Source organism: Macaca fascicularis, chromosome 3, assembly GCF_037993035.2.
Source record: "Macaca fascicularis isolate 582-1 chromosome 3, T2T-MFA8v1.1".
Classification (NCBI taxonomy): domain Eukaryota; kingdom Metazoa; phylum Chordata; class Mammalia; order Primates; family Cercopithecidae; genus Macaca; species Macaca fascicularis.
The window spans coordinates 196,168,633-196,184,800 of record NC_088377.1 but is presented as its reverse complement, the minus strand read 5'-3'; the positions used below and the strand labels follow the sequence as shown (position 1 = coordinate 196,184,800).

The 16,168-nt window shown below is 53.3% G+C and overlaps 1 protein-coding gene across 4 annotated transcripts in view; it reads right to left on the bottom strand.

Annotated features, from left to right (window-relative positions):
* Nucleotides 1-4,760: 4,760 nt before the first annotated feature.
* The window catches only part of DPP6 (dipeptidyl peptidase like 6), a 1,022,456-nt gene continuing 1,011,048 nt past the window's right edge, over nucleotides 4,761-16,168 (bottom strand). For all 4 annotated transcript variants that reach the window (XM_005551244.4, XM_045387368.2, XM_005551243.4 and 1 more), the window contains exons 22-26: nucleotides 13,222-13,333; nucleotides 11,264-11,322; nucleotides 9,666-9,738; nucleotides 9,484-9,557; nucleotides 4,761-6,693 (exon numbers count right to left, since the gene is read on the bottom strand). In XM_005551244.4, the coding sequence (XP_005551301.3) occupies nucleotides 6,547-6,693; nucleotides 9,484-9,557; nucleotides 9,666-9,738; nucleotides 11,264-11,322; nucleotides 13,222-13,333 (465 nt within the window). In that variant the 3' untranslated portion in view covers nucleotides 4,761-6,546. The remainder of the gene's footprint in view (nucleotides 6,694-9,483; nucleotides 9,558-9,665; nucleotides 9,739-11,263; nucleotides 11,323-13,221; nucleotides 13,334-16,168) is intronic.

The window sequence follows — 16,168 nt, the reverse complement described above, 5'->3', positions numbered from 1 at the left end:
GCCTGTCCCCCAGGACGTCGTCCTTGAGTCTCAGCTTCAGTCTGTCCCCCAGAACCTTGCCCTTGAGCCTCAGCCTGTCCCCCAGGACGTCGTCCTTGAGTCTCAGCCTCAGTCTGTCCCCCAGAACCTTGCCCTTGAGCCTCAGCCTGCCCCCAGGCTGAGGCTGAGGCCTCTGTGGCTGGGATAACCTCTGAGATTGTCCTAAACTGAGACAGAGTCTTAAGACTGGGTCTTGGTATCCGAAGTCACACAGTCCTTGGCCATGTGGCACTCCTGGGAGGGGCTGTGACCTTCAACCAGGCAGGTCCCCTGCAGGTGGGGTAGGCTAGCCCGGGGCCCAGCTGGGAGCAGCTCAGCCCACATGCTCAGGAGCTGAGCCACGGTGGGGCCTGCGCTCTGAGAGGGGCGCTGGGTGGAGCACAGTGCTACCCACGGAGCTGAATTTCATTCAATCCCACTTAAACTCTGGATGGTGAGTATAAAAACAAAACGGTGTCATTCCTAGGAAAACGAAGTCGAGTGATTTGGAAAAATTCAGTAAGGGCAATCTACTAAAAAAAGAGTTGAAATAAGTTGTGGACAAGACAACCATAAATGACTAGGCATTCAGGTGGTTTCACGAGGGTATTTCGGGCCCTGTTCCATTCATGACGTGCATGTTTTTATACTACAGTACCTAAGCTTGTGGTTTACACATGGAAGCTAACAGAACTCTACCCACTGAGCTCATGACGAGGTTGAAGATAAATGAATGTATATCAAATTTAACGTTTCAATGGATTTAATATATTTAATATATTCATAGAATTTTGAAAGTGGTTCTCCTCTTTCCCAAACATTTTATTGTCCACCTGGCTCTGCACAGAGTTGAGAGGGCTTCCAGGAGCTTCTGAGCCAGCCCGACGGATGCACAGAGCACATTCCCACCGAGGGAACCACAGACACGGCAGCTCTGGTCACCGCTGGCATCCACCCTTTTCCTGCAGACCCCCAGACTGTGATGCTGTGGCCCAGGCGGGACCCTCCTCTTTCCTCTGATTGTGAACATGGTTCTACGTGTTGAGGCTTCTGCAGTGGACAAAGCAGACAAAGGCTGTGGCTTTCTGGGGCTCCCTTTACTTGGGTGGGCAGTGCAGCAGGGCGTTCATTGCTGGCACACCCACGGCGGGCCAGGCCCGTGCTGAGTGTGTGGCACACACTATCACCTGGGCGGGGGTTACAGAGTCGAGTGGCTGACCCTGCTTTTCTGTGTGTTTACGTGTCTCCTTGAACTTGTGGTCACTTCCGATTCCAGGCTGGGAATCAGCACAGAGCTACTTATGGCCGTGCGTCAGATGCTGGTAAGCCAATCAGTAAGAGGATTGCTAGAAAGGATCCCCAGCTGGGCGGGAATTGGAAGGGTCCGTAGCTCTGTGGTTTTCTCAGAGCCTGGATGTGGACGCCCACGTCCACCGAACCGGGCTCCATGTTGGCTGGAGACTGTGCTTGGGGCACCCACACGGGTAAGGACGAGCACCCCAAGGGACCCTGCTAGACGCCCCCCTCAGCCCAACTCTGCGGAGAAAGGCGGCTGGCTACTGCTACGGCCCTGAGGCCAGGACTTGTGAGTTTATCATTAAAGAAAACCCAGCAAGGAAAAAGGGGGGAAGGAATGCAGGACTGTGAACGCTTCCTGCGTGGTTTGGGGCAACTTCCTTGCCTCCTCTGGGCTTCAGATTCCCTGTGTAGTGTCACTGGCTGAGTTCAGATGGAGAATGACAATTTTGGAGCCTGTGGTTTGCAGAGGGGAAGCCAGGCCTTCAGGAGCAGCCCTGGAGGCTGCCCATCTGCCCGTCTCGACTCCTGGGGAGCCCCCGCAGGGAGGTCAGTCTCCCGAGGCTCCGTCTGCCTCCTCTGCCTCCCTCTTTTCCTGGCCTCAGAGTCCCCACAGGCCCCTCAGCAACTCTTCTCTGGAATGAAAGAACACCTATTTTCTCCCTGGAATGCCAGTGTGAAAATAAACAAAAGCCACCTGTGACAGACCGAACGCTGTGTGTTTCCCCAGATTCACTGCTGAAGCCCTGACCCCTGGTGTGATGGCTAGAGATGGAGCATCTGGGAAGTGATTAGGGTTAGAAGGTTATAAGTGTGGGTGCCCCATGATGGGATTCGTGCCCTTGTAAGAAGAAACGTCAGAGAAGTCTCTTCTCTTGCTTCCTCTTGCTCCTTCTCGCTCTGCCACGTGCAGACAGAGGGAGAAAGCGGCCGACGGTAAACCGGGGAGAGAACCCTCACCAGGAACAGAGTGTGCTGGCCCCGTGATCTTAGACTTCTGGCCTCTAGCACTGTGTGAAATCAAGCCCTGCTATTTAAGGCCTCAGTCTATGGGACTTCACTATGGCGGCTAAGGCTAAGACTGCACCAAAATGAGTGTGAGCAGAGGCTGCTTATCCAGAGCTTTCTCCAGCAAGCGGCTTACTGCTTTTACCTGCGTATGGACAGGGGGGTGGGCGAGCTTCCCGGTGGAGGAAAGGAGGCTCCAGGGATGCTCTGGCTGGAGGCTGCTGGCATGGGCAGCTGGAGGCGCTCAGAAGCAGGTCGTCAAAGGAGATTGGCTGTGGGTATTTGGCTTTTCCCAGTTAGTCCTCAGTTAGAAGCAGGGCTGAGAATAAGAGAAGCTGGTATTTACCGCTCAAGTCCTGACCTCTGGGACCAACCGCTGCAGAGGCCATGCCTGGCCCCGGGGCAGCGTCTGCAGGTGCGGGTCAGGGCCCTGCCCTGATTTATGGCCTGGCCCTTGTCCATGGGCACATCCAGGCTCTCACCAGGCACCTGTCTGTTCCTCCGAACGCACAGCTGTGTGCTAGGAGGGAGCGCCAAGGGAGCTTCTAAAAATGTCCTTCTGGGCTTTTCTGTAACAGGGGGGATTTTAATAGGGGCTTCCCAAAATCAATCAACCCCTTAAATCACTGCTTCTGGGACGGTCGGGTCAGGCAGGAGGGAAAGGAGCATGTTTTCAGGCCTGTGGGGATGGAGGTCCCCCCAAGTGCACGTCTTTGTGAAGCTGGTGGCCCGTGGCCTCAGAGATGCCCCAGGCAGCCCAGGAGTCGGGCTGTGGACCTGGAGCTGGGTGCTGAGAAGCCTGATGGCGCTTTGGGAATTCCATAGCTGCCTGGTTGGAAGTTCAGTATTAAAACTAATTTAGGCCAGGCGTGGTGGTTCACGCCTGTAATCCCAGCACTTTGGGAGACCGAGGTGGGTGGATCATGAGGTCAGGAGATCGAGAGCATCCTGGCCAACATGGTGAAACTCCGTCTCTACTAAAAACACAAAAAATTAGCTGGGCGTGGTGGTGCTTGCCTATAGTCCCAGCTACTCGGGAGGCTGAGGCAAGAGAATCACTTGAACCAGGGAGACAGAGGTTGCAGTGAGCTGAGATCACGCCACTGCAATCTAGTCTGGTGACAGAGCAAGATACCTTCTCCAAAAAAAAAAAAAAAGAAAACTAAATTAGAAACAAAAATAGCGCTCTACTATGCCACATATGTGCAGTTTGAACACACAGAGAAGGCTGCAGTGGGGGGTTTGAGCCAGACAGGCACAGCAACCACAGCTACAGGGGCCTGAGGAGGCCACACCGGTGTCTCCCCAAAGCCATTGTAGAGCTGGGGAAAGACCAAAGCTTCTCCAAGTGGGAACCAGAGTGGTCCCTGCTGGTTGCAGCCAATGCTTGTTCTCAGGGCCAGGCCTAGCTCGTCATTCCATACTCAGTGTTTTCCAAAGTGGGAAAATGCACCTTTTGGAGCAAACCATCAACTCCTATCCACAAATCAAGCCCCAGTCCAGGGGAAGGGACACAGGGATGGAAAGCTGGGATGGGGGCGCTGGCCTCCTTCCAGGGTGAGACCTGGGAGAGGGCCAGGGTGGCTCACAGAGATACTGTTTGGGGGAAATGAGTATGTTAGACTTAGATGGCCTCTGCTGTGTCTGGTTTTTAAAAATCTCCTTTTGCATTTGATTCTTTCTTTCTTTCTCCTTTTTAACTCCTTCTCCTTACCTGCCCCATTCTTTCCATGATTCTTGATCCACAGGGTGACAAGAATCAGCTAATTCAGCGGGGATGTCAGGACTGATCCCCTGTCTCTGAGGCAGCAGCTGCTCCATGATCGGGTGGTATTAATTAATTAATTAACTCAATCCCTTGGCTTTCAGGCTGGGCCATGTTTACATCAGACATTGATAACAGCAAATGAGTGGATAAATTTCCAACAGATGGAGACATTTTTCTAAAGTTTTCTAGGCCAGGCATGGTGGCTCATGCCTATAATCCCAGCACTTTGGGAGGCCAAGGTAGGAGGATCACTTGAAGCCAGGAGTTTGAGACCAACCTGGGCAACATGGTGAAACCCCATCTCTCCAAAAAAAAAAAAAAAAAAAAATTAAAGTTTTCTAGTGGGCAATGCTATGGCTTCCAATGAGAATCAGTTTCACTCTCGGGGTTAGGGAATAGCTCTGCGTTTCCACCTTAAGACTTCTAAGACAAAATTCAATTTCATTTTCTTGGATTGATTTGGGGCTTTGATATATTTGACTGGTTGCCTCCTTCTCTATTACCCAGACTGCTGCTACCATGGATGCAACCTTCATTTGGCACACGCCAGGCTCTTGAGGTCGCGCATCCGTCTTGGAGGGGCCCCGTGGGTACTCTGAAAGTCTCCTGAAGCCTTGCACACTTTCTAAGGTGAGATGGTGGAGGATGAGCAAGAAAGGAGCAATCCGAGTGGTAAAATAATGTTTTATTCCATGGATGAACAGACGCTACCATGCCACATCCCCACGTCCCTCCGACCAGGTGTCGTGGCCAGAGCTGGCTTCCCCTTCCAGACCGAGCTGGCTTTGTAGTCTTTCAGGCCCATTGAAATAGCAAACGCACAGTCACGTAGCACTCGGATCGGTCCTTTTGTCAGCACATTGGTCCTTTCACAAATGGTGGTGACTCACCTTTAAAACACCCGGTGACAGAGACCCTCCAATCACCCTAACTATAACGGACGTTCAGAGCTCGTGTGGATAAACCCAAAACCCCAAATGCCAAAATGCAACAGGGATGCATCTCCTCTGCTGACAGGATGCCAAGGACACCCCCGCAGGGCTGGGAGCTGGAGAAGTCAGTCCTGACATTCAGCTTGTCCACAAGCTCAAAAGGAAATGACAGTAATGGATATATTTCAAACTAGCACTTCTAGAGTCCAGATCAGCCAGAGTGTCAGCATGCAGGCTCAACACGGGGTTAGCACTGGCGGGAGGAGGTTGGGTTGACCGCACAGAGGTCTGACACACGTTGCTTCCTTTATATACAACAGAACGAAATATACACTGGGAACACCGGCCGCACATTTGGTGGGAGTGTATCTTACAAGGCTAACATAGCACTTCATCAACCTCCTGCTCGTGGCAGGAAGGTCACGGAGCCTCCCCCGACGATGGGAGAGGGAAGCGCGCAGGCCCACAGAACCCTCAGGACTCCCGTGGCCCGAGCACACACAGCAGACCTGGGGGTGGAGTTGACCCTTCGTCTTTTTTCTGTTTTGTTTTTTTTTTTTAACCAAATGTCATGGGAAAAAGCTTGATACCGCACCAAGGAGGACAAGGATGGTTGTAAGGACGGATGTAAATAGACAGTGCACATCTACAGCCAAGCCCTAGCACAGCTCAGTGGGAGACAGGTTTTATTTACGTATTTCTTTTAATGGGTACTATTGGCTGTCCTCCCCCTCAGTGTTTAGGAGCGTCTCCAAGACCTCTGAAGACAGCCTTGAGGAGGGAACAGTTACTTCTGATCTGCTTCTTCATCCAAACAAGCGGAAAGTTTACACGTGGACTGGAGAAAGGAGAGCGAAACAAAGCCAAACCCAAAACAGCAAAACCACCCCGTGACGGAGACACTGGAGCATCAGGTTAAAACCATAGAAAAATACGAGTTAATTCTATCAGGCTAACCATTAGCGTAGCTACAGTAAGACTTTGTACAGAAAAGGGTTTCCTTGTAGCCCCTCACGATGTTGGATGTCCTAATGACAGGACGTAGCAAGCCCATCTATGAACGCGCACTGCTAAACGATTGTGCTGTAACTGCTGTGTCGGTGGCACTGTGACATGAGACAGGGTGTGATGCTGCGAACGGGAACACAGAGGCTCGTGGGCGGGTCTCATGCTTCCGCCGGGTGGCTGGAATCTAGGGGCCGGTGTTCTGTGGGCTCGCGCGGGCTTTGGCGCCACCATCCTTTGCTCGGTTCCTTGGGGGAGGGGCCACGGCGTGCCGGTCTCTCGGGCGCCAGCAGGAGGCGCTGCTGCGGGGACAGTTGTCCCTGGTGTGATGGAGGCCGCGAGCGAGGACCCCGGGGAAGGAGCTTGTTTCCCAAGCAAAACTGCATCCGAGACACACATGCTGTGGCACACCCGGCCCCGCCCCGCCCCGCCCCTCCCAGGGAAGAGGGAGGGCAGGGAAATCCCTCAGTTGCATCTGGTTGTAGAAAGAGCCACGTTTGTGCTTAGAGCGACCTGAGGTTAGTCGTCCTCCTCGTCCTCTTTCGCTGTGACTGTGGGCAGTTTGTCCTGGATCCTGAAGCATTCCACGAAGAAGTTGATGATGGACCGGTACAGATGCTGTTTGAGGCTGGCGCTGTGAAAGTAATGGCTTTCGTCGGGGTAAATCTGCAAGGAAGGCACGGAGAAATTACTCTCCCCGGAACACCCTCCCCGTGGGACGGGAACGCCCGGGAGGTATGGAGCCCAGGGAAACCTGGGCCCCGTCCAGGGCTGGATTTTAGTGGATGAAGTGAGTTTCCTAACCACGTCACTCCTGACGGAAGTGCCCCTTCCTCCTGGGACTTTTGCCTGGCTGTCCCAGTCAGAGGGGGTCCTCCCCTAGCGTGGAAATGCAGCACCCATTCATGAAGCCAACCAGCCTTCAAACACCGCCACTCCCCCGGGTGCCTATCCCTTGCCAGGCACAGCAAATGCTCCGTGGAAACTGGGTGAAAAATTTGGGAAGTTCTTCATTCAACACTCTAGACTCTGGATCTTTTTGCTTGAATTTGCAACATGGATACAAGCTTGGGGACTACAGAGCTGCAGCCCAAGGTTTCAGGGTGTCAGGCTCTGAAAAGAAATGGAAAGAATTCCATGCCTCTAATCCCAGTGCTTTGGGAGGCCGAGGCAGGAGGATCACTTGAGGTCAGGAGTTCAAAACCAACCTGGCCAACATGGTGAAACCCCGTCTCTACTAAAAATATAAAAATTAGCTGGGCGTGGTGGGGCACACCTGTAGTCTCAGCTACTCGGGAGGCTGAGGCAGGAGAATCACTTGAACTCAGGAGGCGGAGGTTGCCCTGAGCCATTATCGCGCCATTACGCTCCTGTGCTCCCTGTTACACTCTGCCGCGGAGGGGCTGCGTGCTGCCCTGGGTGCCCACAGGCCGGCCCCACGGATTTTGCATCCTGGCCGCTCACTTCCTTTGTGACTATGGACGGGTAACTTGCCTGAACCTGGGATTCCAGGTATGTCGGGTGGGGAGGATAATCGCAGTAGACTCCAGCTCATAACACTTTGTGAGAATTAAACAATCTTACAGCCATGATGTGCTTAGAATGAGGCCTGGAATGTAGGCTTGTTCAGTCCCAGATGCCAACAGGATGGTGGCTAATATTTCTACTGCCAGTGCAGTGACACCAACATCTCCTAGGAGCACCGTGAACCATCGGTACACATGCGGGAATTCAAAGCCTGCATCTTATTTTTTTCTTTTATTTTTCAGACAGGGTCTCACTCTATCGCCCAGGCTGGAATGCCATGGTGTGACCATAGCTCACTGCAGCCTCAACCTCCTGGGCTCAAGTGATTCTCCCACTTCAGCCTCCTGTGTAGCTGGGACCACAGGTACACACAGCTAGGTCTGGCTATTTTCTAAAAACTTTTTGTAGAGATGGGGTCTTGCTGTGTCGCCCAGGCTGGTCTCAAACTCCTGAGCTCAAGCAATCCCCATACCTCAGCCTCCGAAAGTGCTGGGGTTACAGGTGTGAGCCACTGCATCCAACCCCAAACCCACATTTTTCTGTGACACTAGACTACCTCTTTCTGCCTTCCTTGTAATTTTTTGGAGGGTAAAATTCACCTTTATTTTGAAGTATTTATTAATGCTGTCATTAGGCTATGATATATCATTAAAACATCAAGTAGTACAAGAGGTATGGGGCAGGAAGCTTTCTCCTCCTGCCTCAGGCCCCCATCTCCTGTGCTCTTACCTGGGGCTGGGCCTGGCTCCAGATGCATGGGGTGCCTGTGAAGGCCTTTGCCGTGACCACATGCCTGTCCCCGGGTGTGTCCCGCTCCCTGATACCCGTGGAGCCTGCAGAGATGCAGGCTGCTGTGTACCTGGGGGGTTCAGCTCACCCCATATCTTGGGGAGTTGCCCACATGAGCACATACAGATGGACCTTTGGCGCTTCCATGGTCAGTGTGCTTAACACTGCCATGCAACTGCCACACTAACTATGAAAAAGTCTGAAATCTGAACGTCTTTCACAAGGAAACTCGAGGGTGCTGTAACCGCGTCCTTCTGCCCCTCTTCATCCACACTGGGGTCCAACTCCCTTCTGGTTGGAGCTCTCCCTGCCTAATCAAGCCCACATGTGGTCCCTCCCTCCCACAGGCAGGGATGCTGGAGGCCAAGGCAGTGGTCAGCCCAGGGCAAGAGCTCTCTGAGGGAGACGGGTGCCTGTCATTTGTCTCCAAGGAGCTCCCCATTCGTCTCAGACCTGAAGAGACCAGTGGGTCATACCTGCTTCACCAAAGGAGCAGAGGGCAGGAAGGAAATGGCAGAAGTTTCCAGAGACAGCCCTGTGCATCACTGGGAAGAGCCCAGGTTTGGGGCGGCTGGGTCAGCACTTGATGCTGTTGTGGATGGGCCATGGGTTGGTTCTGGGAAAGTGGGCTCAGTTCTGGGAAGGGCACCCCTCTTTCACTACTTCCCAGCTACAGATGGCCCCCAGGACATCCTGCCAGTGTGTAGTAATGTGTGGTGTTGGTCAGAGGGAAGCAGTGGGGCAAGGCTCAGGGCCCGCCAGCACCTCTCTCACCGACCCAGGACAACAGTCCCACTCCCCACACCGGGATAGCCCCAGCCACACTGCTGGGCGGGGCGGGTGCTGGCTTGGTCCTTCTCACTGCCCAGAGGAGGGGAGCGGGGCTGGGGTGCGCGTACGGGGTGGTGGTTGTCCTAAAGGGATTTAAACCTGGCTGAAGTACAGAGCGGAGCTATCATTAATTACAAGAAAACGTTGAGCATGTGCTGATTTTCCAACCTGCTGGGACCCTGCTCATCACCGAGCGCCACAGCACAGGTGTGTCTGCTGCAGTGGAATGCCCTGAACACCCGTCAGGTCTTTCTCCATGAAAGGAAAGTCTTGCTCCAGGTTCAAAACAGAGTAACATGGGTACTGTACCTGTAAGCTGTAATTAGCCTTTCCCCTAATTAGTTGTGTAATGAGTTCTGCTGTGTGCTGGAAATGAATTTTTTCTGTTCAAAAAAAAAAGAAAGAGAGGAAGACGTTTGTTAAAACCCATGGTGTCATCAAGGAGGAGGTTCTCACCAGATACGCAGTGAATTAACATTTTCAGTCCTTACCGTCAGCAGTGGGATGAATGATCAGGAACTGCTGTTCTTCCAGCACGGAGACTCGATGGGCTACCTTGGTCATCTGCACGTGCGGGGGCAAGGGGACAGAGTTAGGGGGCTGCTCTGTGGGAAGCCAGATGTTCTGCTTGGAAACCTGACTGAGAAGGTAGGTGAAGTGTATTGAAAACACTAAGTTCCTGGAGAACCCGGGATGCCTTACATATGCAAAGAAATGCAGGGCAGATCTCAGAAGCCCAGTGATATGGTTTGACTGTGTGTCCCCACCCAAATCTCATCTTGTAGCTCCCATAATTCCCACGAGTTGTGGGAGGGACCCAGTGGGAGATGAATGAATCATGGGGGCGGGGCTTTCCTGTGCTGTTCTCATGATAGTGAATAAATCTCACGAGAGCTGATGACTTTGTAAGGCAGAGTTGCCCTGCACACGCTTTCTCTTTGCCTGCTGCCATCCATGTAAGATGAGACCTGCTCCTCCTTGCCTTCAGCCATGATTGTGAGGCTTCCCCAGCCACGTGGAACTGTAAGTTCTCCACTAAACCTATTTCCTCTGTAAACTGCCCAGTCTCGGGTATGTGTTTATCAGCAGCATGAAAATGGACTAATACACCCAGCTTTCTCCCACATTAACTCCCTTTTTGGAAGAGGAGGGGGTGGAAGAGAAGAAGGGAAAAAGGAAGAGCTTCCTCCAACTCCAGGTAGCCTCAGAGGGCCATCATTTCACCTGGAGCCGCAGGGAGCTGACTCCCTGGATGGACTCAGTTCCTTTGTCCAAGTTTCCACTCTGAAAACGCAGTGCTGCCTCGGCTGGGAGCTCTGGCCTCCCTCCCTGCACACAGCTGGAGAAACGCGGTGTCTGACAGCTGCACCAAATCAACAGGTCTGACTCAGGAGGTCGCATCAGAGAGGCTTTCTGCTCCTCAGTGAAGAGCTCACTTTCGGGCCAGGTGCGGTGGCTCACACCTATAGTCCCAGCACTTTGGGAGGCCGAGGTGGGTGGATCACCTGAGGTCAGGAGATCAAGACCAGCCTGACCAACACAGTGAAACCCCGTCTCTACTAAAAATACAAAAATTAGCTGGGCGTGGCAGCATGCGCCTATAATGCAAGCTACTCGGGAGGCTGAGACAGGAGAATTACTTGAATCTGGGAGGCAGAGGTTGCAGTGAGCCGAGATCGTGCCACTGCACTCCAGCCTGGGTGACGGAGCAAAACTCCATCTCAAAAAGAAAAGAAAAGAAAAGAAAAAAAGCTCCCTCTCCCCGAGCAGCACAGCTCTGGCTGTGGCGAGAGCCAGGAGTCCTGTGCATGGCAGGTATCTGTGGACGCTGGAGCTGACTCCCCCATCAAATATCCTCTTACATTCTTCCTCATCCCTCAAGTCCTATAATGGGAAATCAGGCGGAACCCAGAGAGGCCATGTTAACCTCAAGCCACGGTCTGGTGGAAGGATCCTTCGGAGGTTTCTGAGTGGACTTTGGTGCTGGTGGGGCTGGGGAAGGCACAGTGGGCCATAGAGCCAGGGCGGGGTTGGAGACTGGCAGAGGCTGACTGGTCTCATCGCATTCTTTAGTTGTGCCCAAACATACCTCGTACGCTCTGTTGTCAAGTCCGTGGAGGCCCAAGTACCTCTCGGAAAATGCAGAGGCTGCACGGAAGCAAAGGGAGGGAGGTTACCTCTGGCTTCCAGGCCCTGTGAGTGCAGCCCCCAAGCTCTAGGGAGGGCCCTGGGCCAGGTGTGGGGAGGGGGTTCAGGCTCATTCCCACTTGTCACTTGCATGGCAGATTGTTGGTTTTTTGAAAACACCACCTAAATCATTTGGGTCTTTACAAGGGGCCTCAGACAGTACAACGGGAACCTTAACATGTGTAAGTGCCAGTGTTGCAATTTTCATCAGTACCACAGAACCTGAATTAAGCAAAACCCAGTTAATCTGATTCCTAAATAAATAGGATAACCTCCTCCTTCAACACTTAGGAAGGGCATGGGTGGTCAAGAGAGCACGTTTCCATCAAGATTTACTTATTTTTTAAAAAGTCCAGGCACATCCCTGCTCTTGGTTCTGCATGAGGCCCTGCGGTCACAGCTGGGCGACAGGAGGAGTGTGAGGGGCTTCTCCCAGGGCCGAGGGCGGAAAGGGCTCCAGCAGTGTCCCTGGCCTGCAGGGTAAGCCTGAGGGCGCCCAGGAGACAATGAAGAGGACTGGACTGGCTGGTTTTGGGCACAGTGACCCATCAAGACACGATGGCAGCTTTTATGTGCGTTTGAATCAGACAAATCTGAAACAGCATGGTGAAAGAATTAAGAAAGTCTCACTCAACTTGAAGGTGCCACCCGCATTCCCGAGGAAAACGTCCTCTTACATGATTCACATTTTGGACCAGGAGAGTTCGTGTGTAATTATGAGTTGAAATTTGCACTGGAGCGAGCCTGTTGTGAAGGTGCCGGGAGACTTGGCTGCACCAGCCAGGAGGCTGCTGGGCCCACCGTGGTCCCTGCCTTGCTGGGCGGTGTCTACAGGACTCAGCCAGCATAGCAGGGCTGGGGCTAGGTGTGGCAATGGGGGCTGGACTCGTTCCTCTAACCCGCAGGGAATGTCAGGCTCCAGCAGGGCTGCGGTGGACCAGCAGCAGGAAGGCCCCTCCATTTCCACCTCACTTGCCAGCGCTGCTTAGGGTGGGGACAGCTGGAGTGAACAGCCTGGCTGCCACGGAGCCCTGACCTGAATGCAAGTTCTCGGAGTCACAGAAAAGACCTCTCTGTATATTCTAAGAAATGGGTTCAGGTCACAGAGCCACTCCCATTCAGAGAAAAAGGGTTAGGTGATCATAAGGAGGAGAATGCAGGGGCCTGGAGCCCCCAAACACAGCAAAACTCTTCTGTGCCTGGACAGAGGTCTGGTTCCCACACCTGGGTGGGCTCATCTCCATCTGGTCCCCACAGCAGGTCACCCGGACCCTGTCTCTGCCTTGTGCCCACGGAAAGCCACACTCTCTGAGGACAGGTGCTGGCCAGGTGCCGTTTGCATGGCCAGGGAGATAGGAAGGCAGAGCTGAGCCACGTGGACCTCTGCTGAATCGCTCTCCGGTGGCCATTCCCTCTCAACCATCCCTTCTTTATCCAGTAACACCTGCCTACCAAATACCCATGCCCAGGCATAGAACGCAGGGCAGGGCCCTATCCGGATTCTGGGAGCAGAGAAGGAAGGTGGCCCGGCAGAGCCTGCGGCACCTGCTCCTCTCCTGCGCACCCCGGCTTCCTCGCCCCACTGCTCCCGGCGGAGCACTAGCTGTTTTCAACTCGTGGTCTTCTTCATTGCGATGTGATTTGTAGGCATCTGGGGGTTGACCACTTTCATTGAAAACATATCACCTGAGACCCTTCCCTCTCCTTGCCCGGGTTCTTCCGTCAGCCCAAGGTGGCGACTGTGGACTGGAGGCGCCTATGGTTAGAGGGACGGTGGTGCTGAAGGGAAGGCTGTGGGGCCACGCAGGGAGGGGGCGGGGCGGGGGTGGGGTCCGGTGCTTGGTTCTGCGGGCTATTTACCGTAGAGTTTGAAGTCTGTTATTGGAGAGAGAGCAGAGCCGCAGGTGAACGTCTGGCCTTGATTTTCTCCCTTCGCTGGGAGGATGTAGGTGCTCAGGTAGCCACCGTAATCCTAGAGAGAACGCAGAAAGAAGACAGTTTGGAGTCCTGGCGGTAACTCAGCACGAAGCAGCCTCGGGCAGGGAGACAGCCCCAGAGCAGCCAGTTCCATGCAGGTTCTCTCGTTTTACAAAATGTGTCACTTGGAAAGTTGTTTACGCGGCAGTAACAAGAGATGAAAAGCAAACTCCCTTCCAACTCAGCATTATGTGATGTGCGCCTTCTCGGCTTCTGGGCCTTGGTGTCAAGGGACGTGAGGATAAATGCGACGGCGAATTGGAAAGGCAAGTGCGGACTGCACAGGTGTAAGGTGCTGTCCTTCCTGCTCAGTGTCTCTCTAAGGCATTTCTTGCTGCCTCCCTTATCTATGGGCGAGGCCAAGCCATTGCACACGATTCTGAGGGAGGGGCCAACAAGTGGCTTAGGGCGCAAGTCCTGGTCTGCACATACTCAGCACAAGGCCGACATGAGACGGACGCTCCCAGGTATTCTGTATACAGGTAAGTCCTAGACTCCTGCCCTGCCCTGCCCTCGGTGGGGATGAGGAAGCCATACTGCAATGCAGGCCTCCCCAGAGAAAAGTGCTACGTCCTCACCTGCTCGATGCCTTCAAGGCTGGATGCTCAGACGAGCTGCAGCCCCCAAAGGGAAGACCCCGAGGGAACCATGGTACAGCAAGGAACTGTGTCAGGTATGTGTGAGAGACAGAGCATGTGGCAGCATGTGTGTGAATGTGTGAGTATATGGGTGTGTGTGTGTGTGTGTGTATAAACGTGTGAACATGTGCATGGGTGTATATGTATAAGCACATGTGTAAGCATGTGTGTAATATTGTGTGTGCATGTACATGTATGTGAGAGCATGTATGTGAGCATGTGTAGGAGCATATGTGTAAACTTGTGCAAGCCTATGTGTGATCACGTGTGCCTGTGTGAGCATGTGTGTGCGTATGTGAGCATGTGTATGTGAGCATGTGTGAACATGTGTGTATGTGTGAGCATGTGTATGTCATCGTGTGTATGTGTGAGCAGGTGTATGTAATTGTGTGAGTGTATGAGCATGTGAGCATGTGTATGTAATGTTTGAGCATGTATGTGTGAACATGTGTATGTAATCGTGTGTGAGCATGTATGTGCAAGCAAGTGTATGTAATTGTGTGTGTGAGTGTATGTGTGAGTATGTGTGTGTGTGCATGTGTATGGGTGAGCACATGTATGGGTGTGTGTATATGTGAACATGTGTGTGTGAACGTGTGTGTGAGCATATGTATGGGTGAGCATGTGTATGGGTGAGCATGCATGTGTATGTGAGTCTGTGAGCATGTGTACGGGTGAGCATGTGTGTGTGAGCATGTGTATGTGTGAGCATGTGTGTGAGCATGTGTATGGGTGAGCATGCATGTGTGAGTCTGTGAGCATGTGTGTTGGGAGCATGGAGTGTAGAGAACCCAGGTACCTGACTGAGACCATGAAGCGCAAGTGATGCCAAACTCCCCCAGGATCAACCATTTATGGCCTGCATGATTGTTCCGGTGTGTTCCTTTAATAGGGCAGGGGCACCTTGTCTAATGACAATGAAAGAGGATTTTCATTTTCTACAAACAATATTTATTGTCAATGAATGCCACACATCCTTACTTGTCATTCTCTGTTTTCTTTAAAACTCATTTTCCTGCAGGACCACGTTGCCTGCTTTGGTTTAAATGAGAGATGGTCAATCTTCTGCAGGGGGGATTTTTGGTGTTGGGGGGAACCTGCAGAACATAATGCACAGTTGCCCCCTTGTTCCCCAGGTCACCTCTGGGTGCAGGGCAGCTGCTGCTCCCTGGGCTCTGTGTCCCAGGTCCTGTGATGCCTGACAAAGGCTGCAGCTGGATCACTGGGGCACGTGCGACAAAACAGAACGGACAGGCTGCAACATGCCAAGCTGCTAAAAGGACTGATGCTTTATTCGTCGGAGGAGAAATACCATTGTGGGGTCTACGGACCTCTATCTAAGGCTTGTTAAACCAGAAATGCTCACGCTCTGGAAAGAGGCCCAGGATCCACTGGGCAGAATGGCAAAGCAAAGATACCCAGCACGGAGCTTGGACGCATGTCCTCAGCAGAACTCAGTGCGGGGGTACAGGGTGTGGGGGTGCATCAGTTGTGCTCCGACAGGTGCATGGGGTCCCCTTTCCCTTTGGCACAAGCTGCCTGTGCTTCCGGACCAACCACCTGTTGAGAAAGCCTCTCTGTCCAGAAGTGAACTATGAAAGGCCCTGAGAGGGTGGGCTGTATGTAAGACACAGGAAGGAGACCAGGCCCTCAGGAGTGGCATCCATGTGCATTTGGGGCAGAGTGAGGACTGGAAAAGACTGACCACGGCCCAGGCTGCCTGCCTTCCAGCTGCCAGTCTGCTGGGAAGTCACTTCCATGGGGGTGGGGAGAGGTGATGGCTACTGACACCCAGGTCACACCCACCAATGACCCAGTGGCTTCGGGCCTCACAGGCAGTGAGTGGACGTCTAGGCGCCTGGAATGCACCTCTAGGGCTCTGTGCCTGGGCTCTGAACAAGGAGAGAAGCCACCGACCCTCCTCTTGGCTGCCTTACCTCCAGCAGGTAAGGAGGAGGTGTGGGAGGGCTCCTGCATCCCCTGCTTCTGGGAGCAGCCCACAGGGCAGGGCTGGGTCTCCAGGGCATGCTGGGCTCTGAGGTTTTGGAGGTGATGACGTAAGAGGCACTGTGCTGATTACTTGTCCAAGCCTTCACCGCGGGGGCGTCACGGCAAGGCCTCCTCGGCAGGGCCTGTGCTGAGGGTCACTCTCGGAGGGAGGGTCTGTGCTGCCCCATCTGTGTGCTGATCTT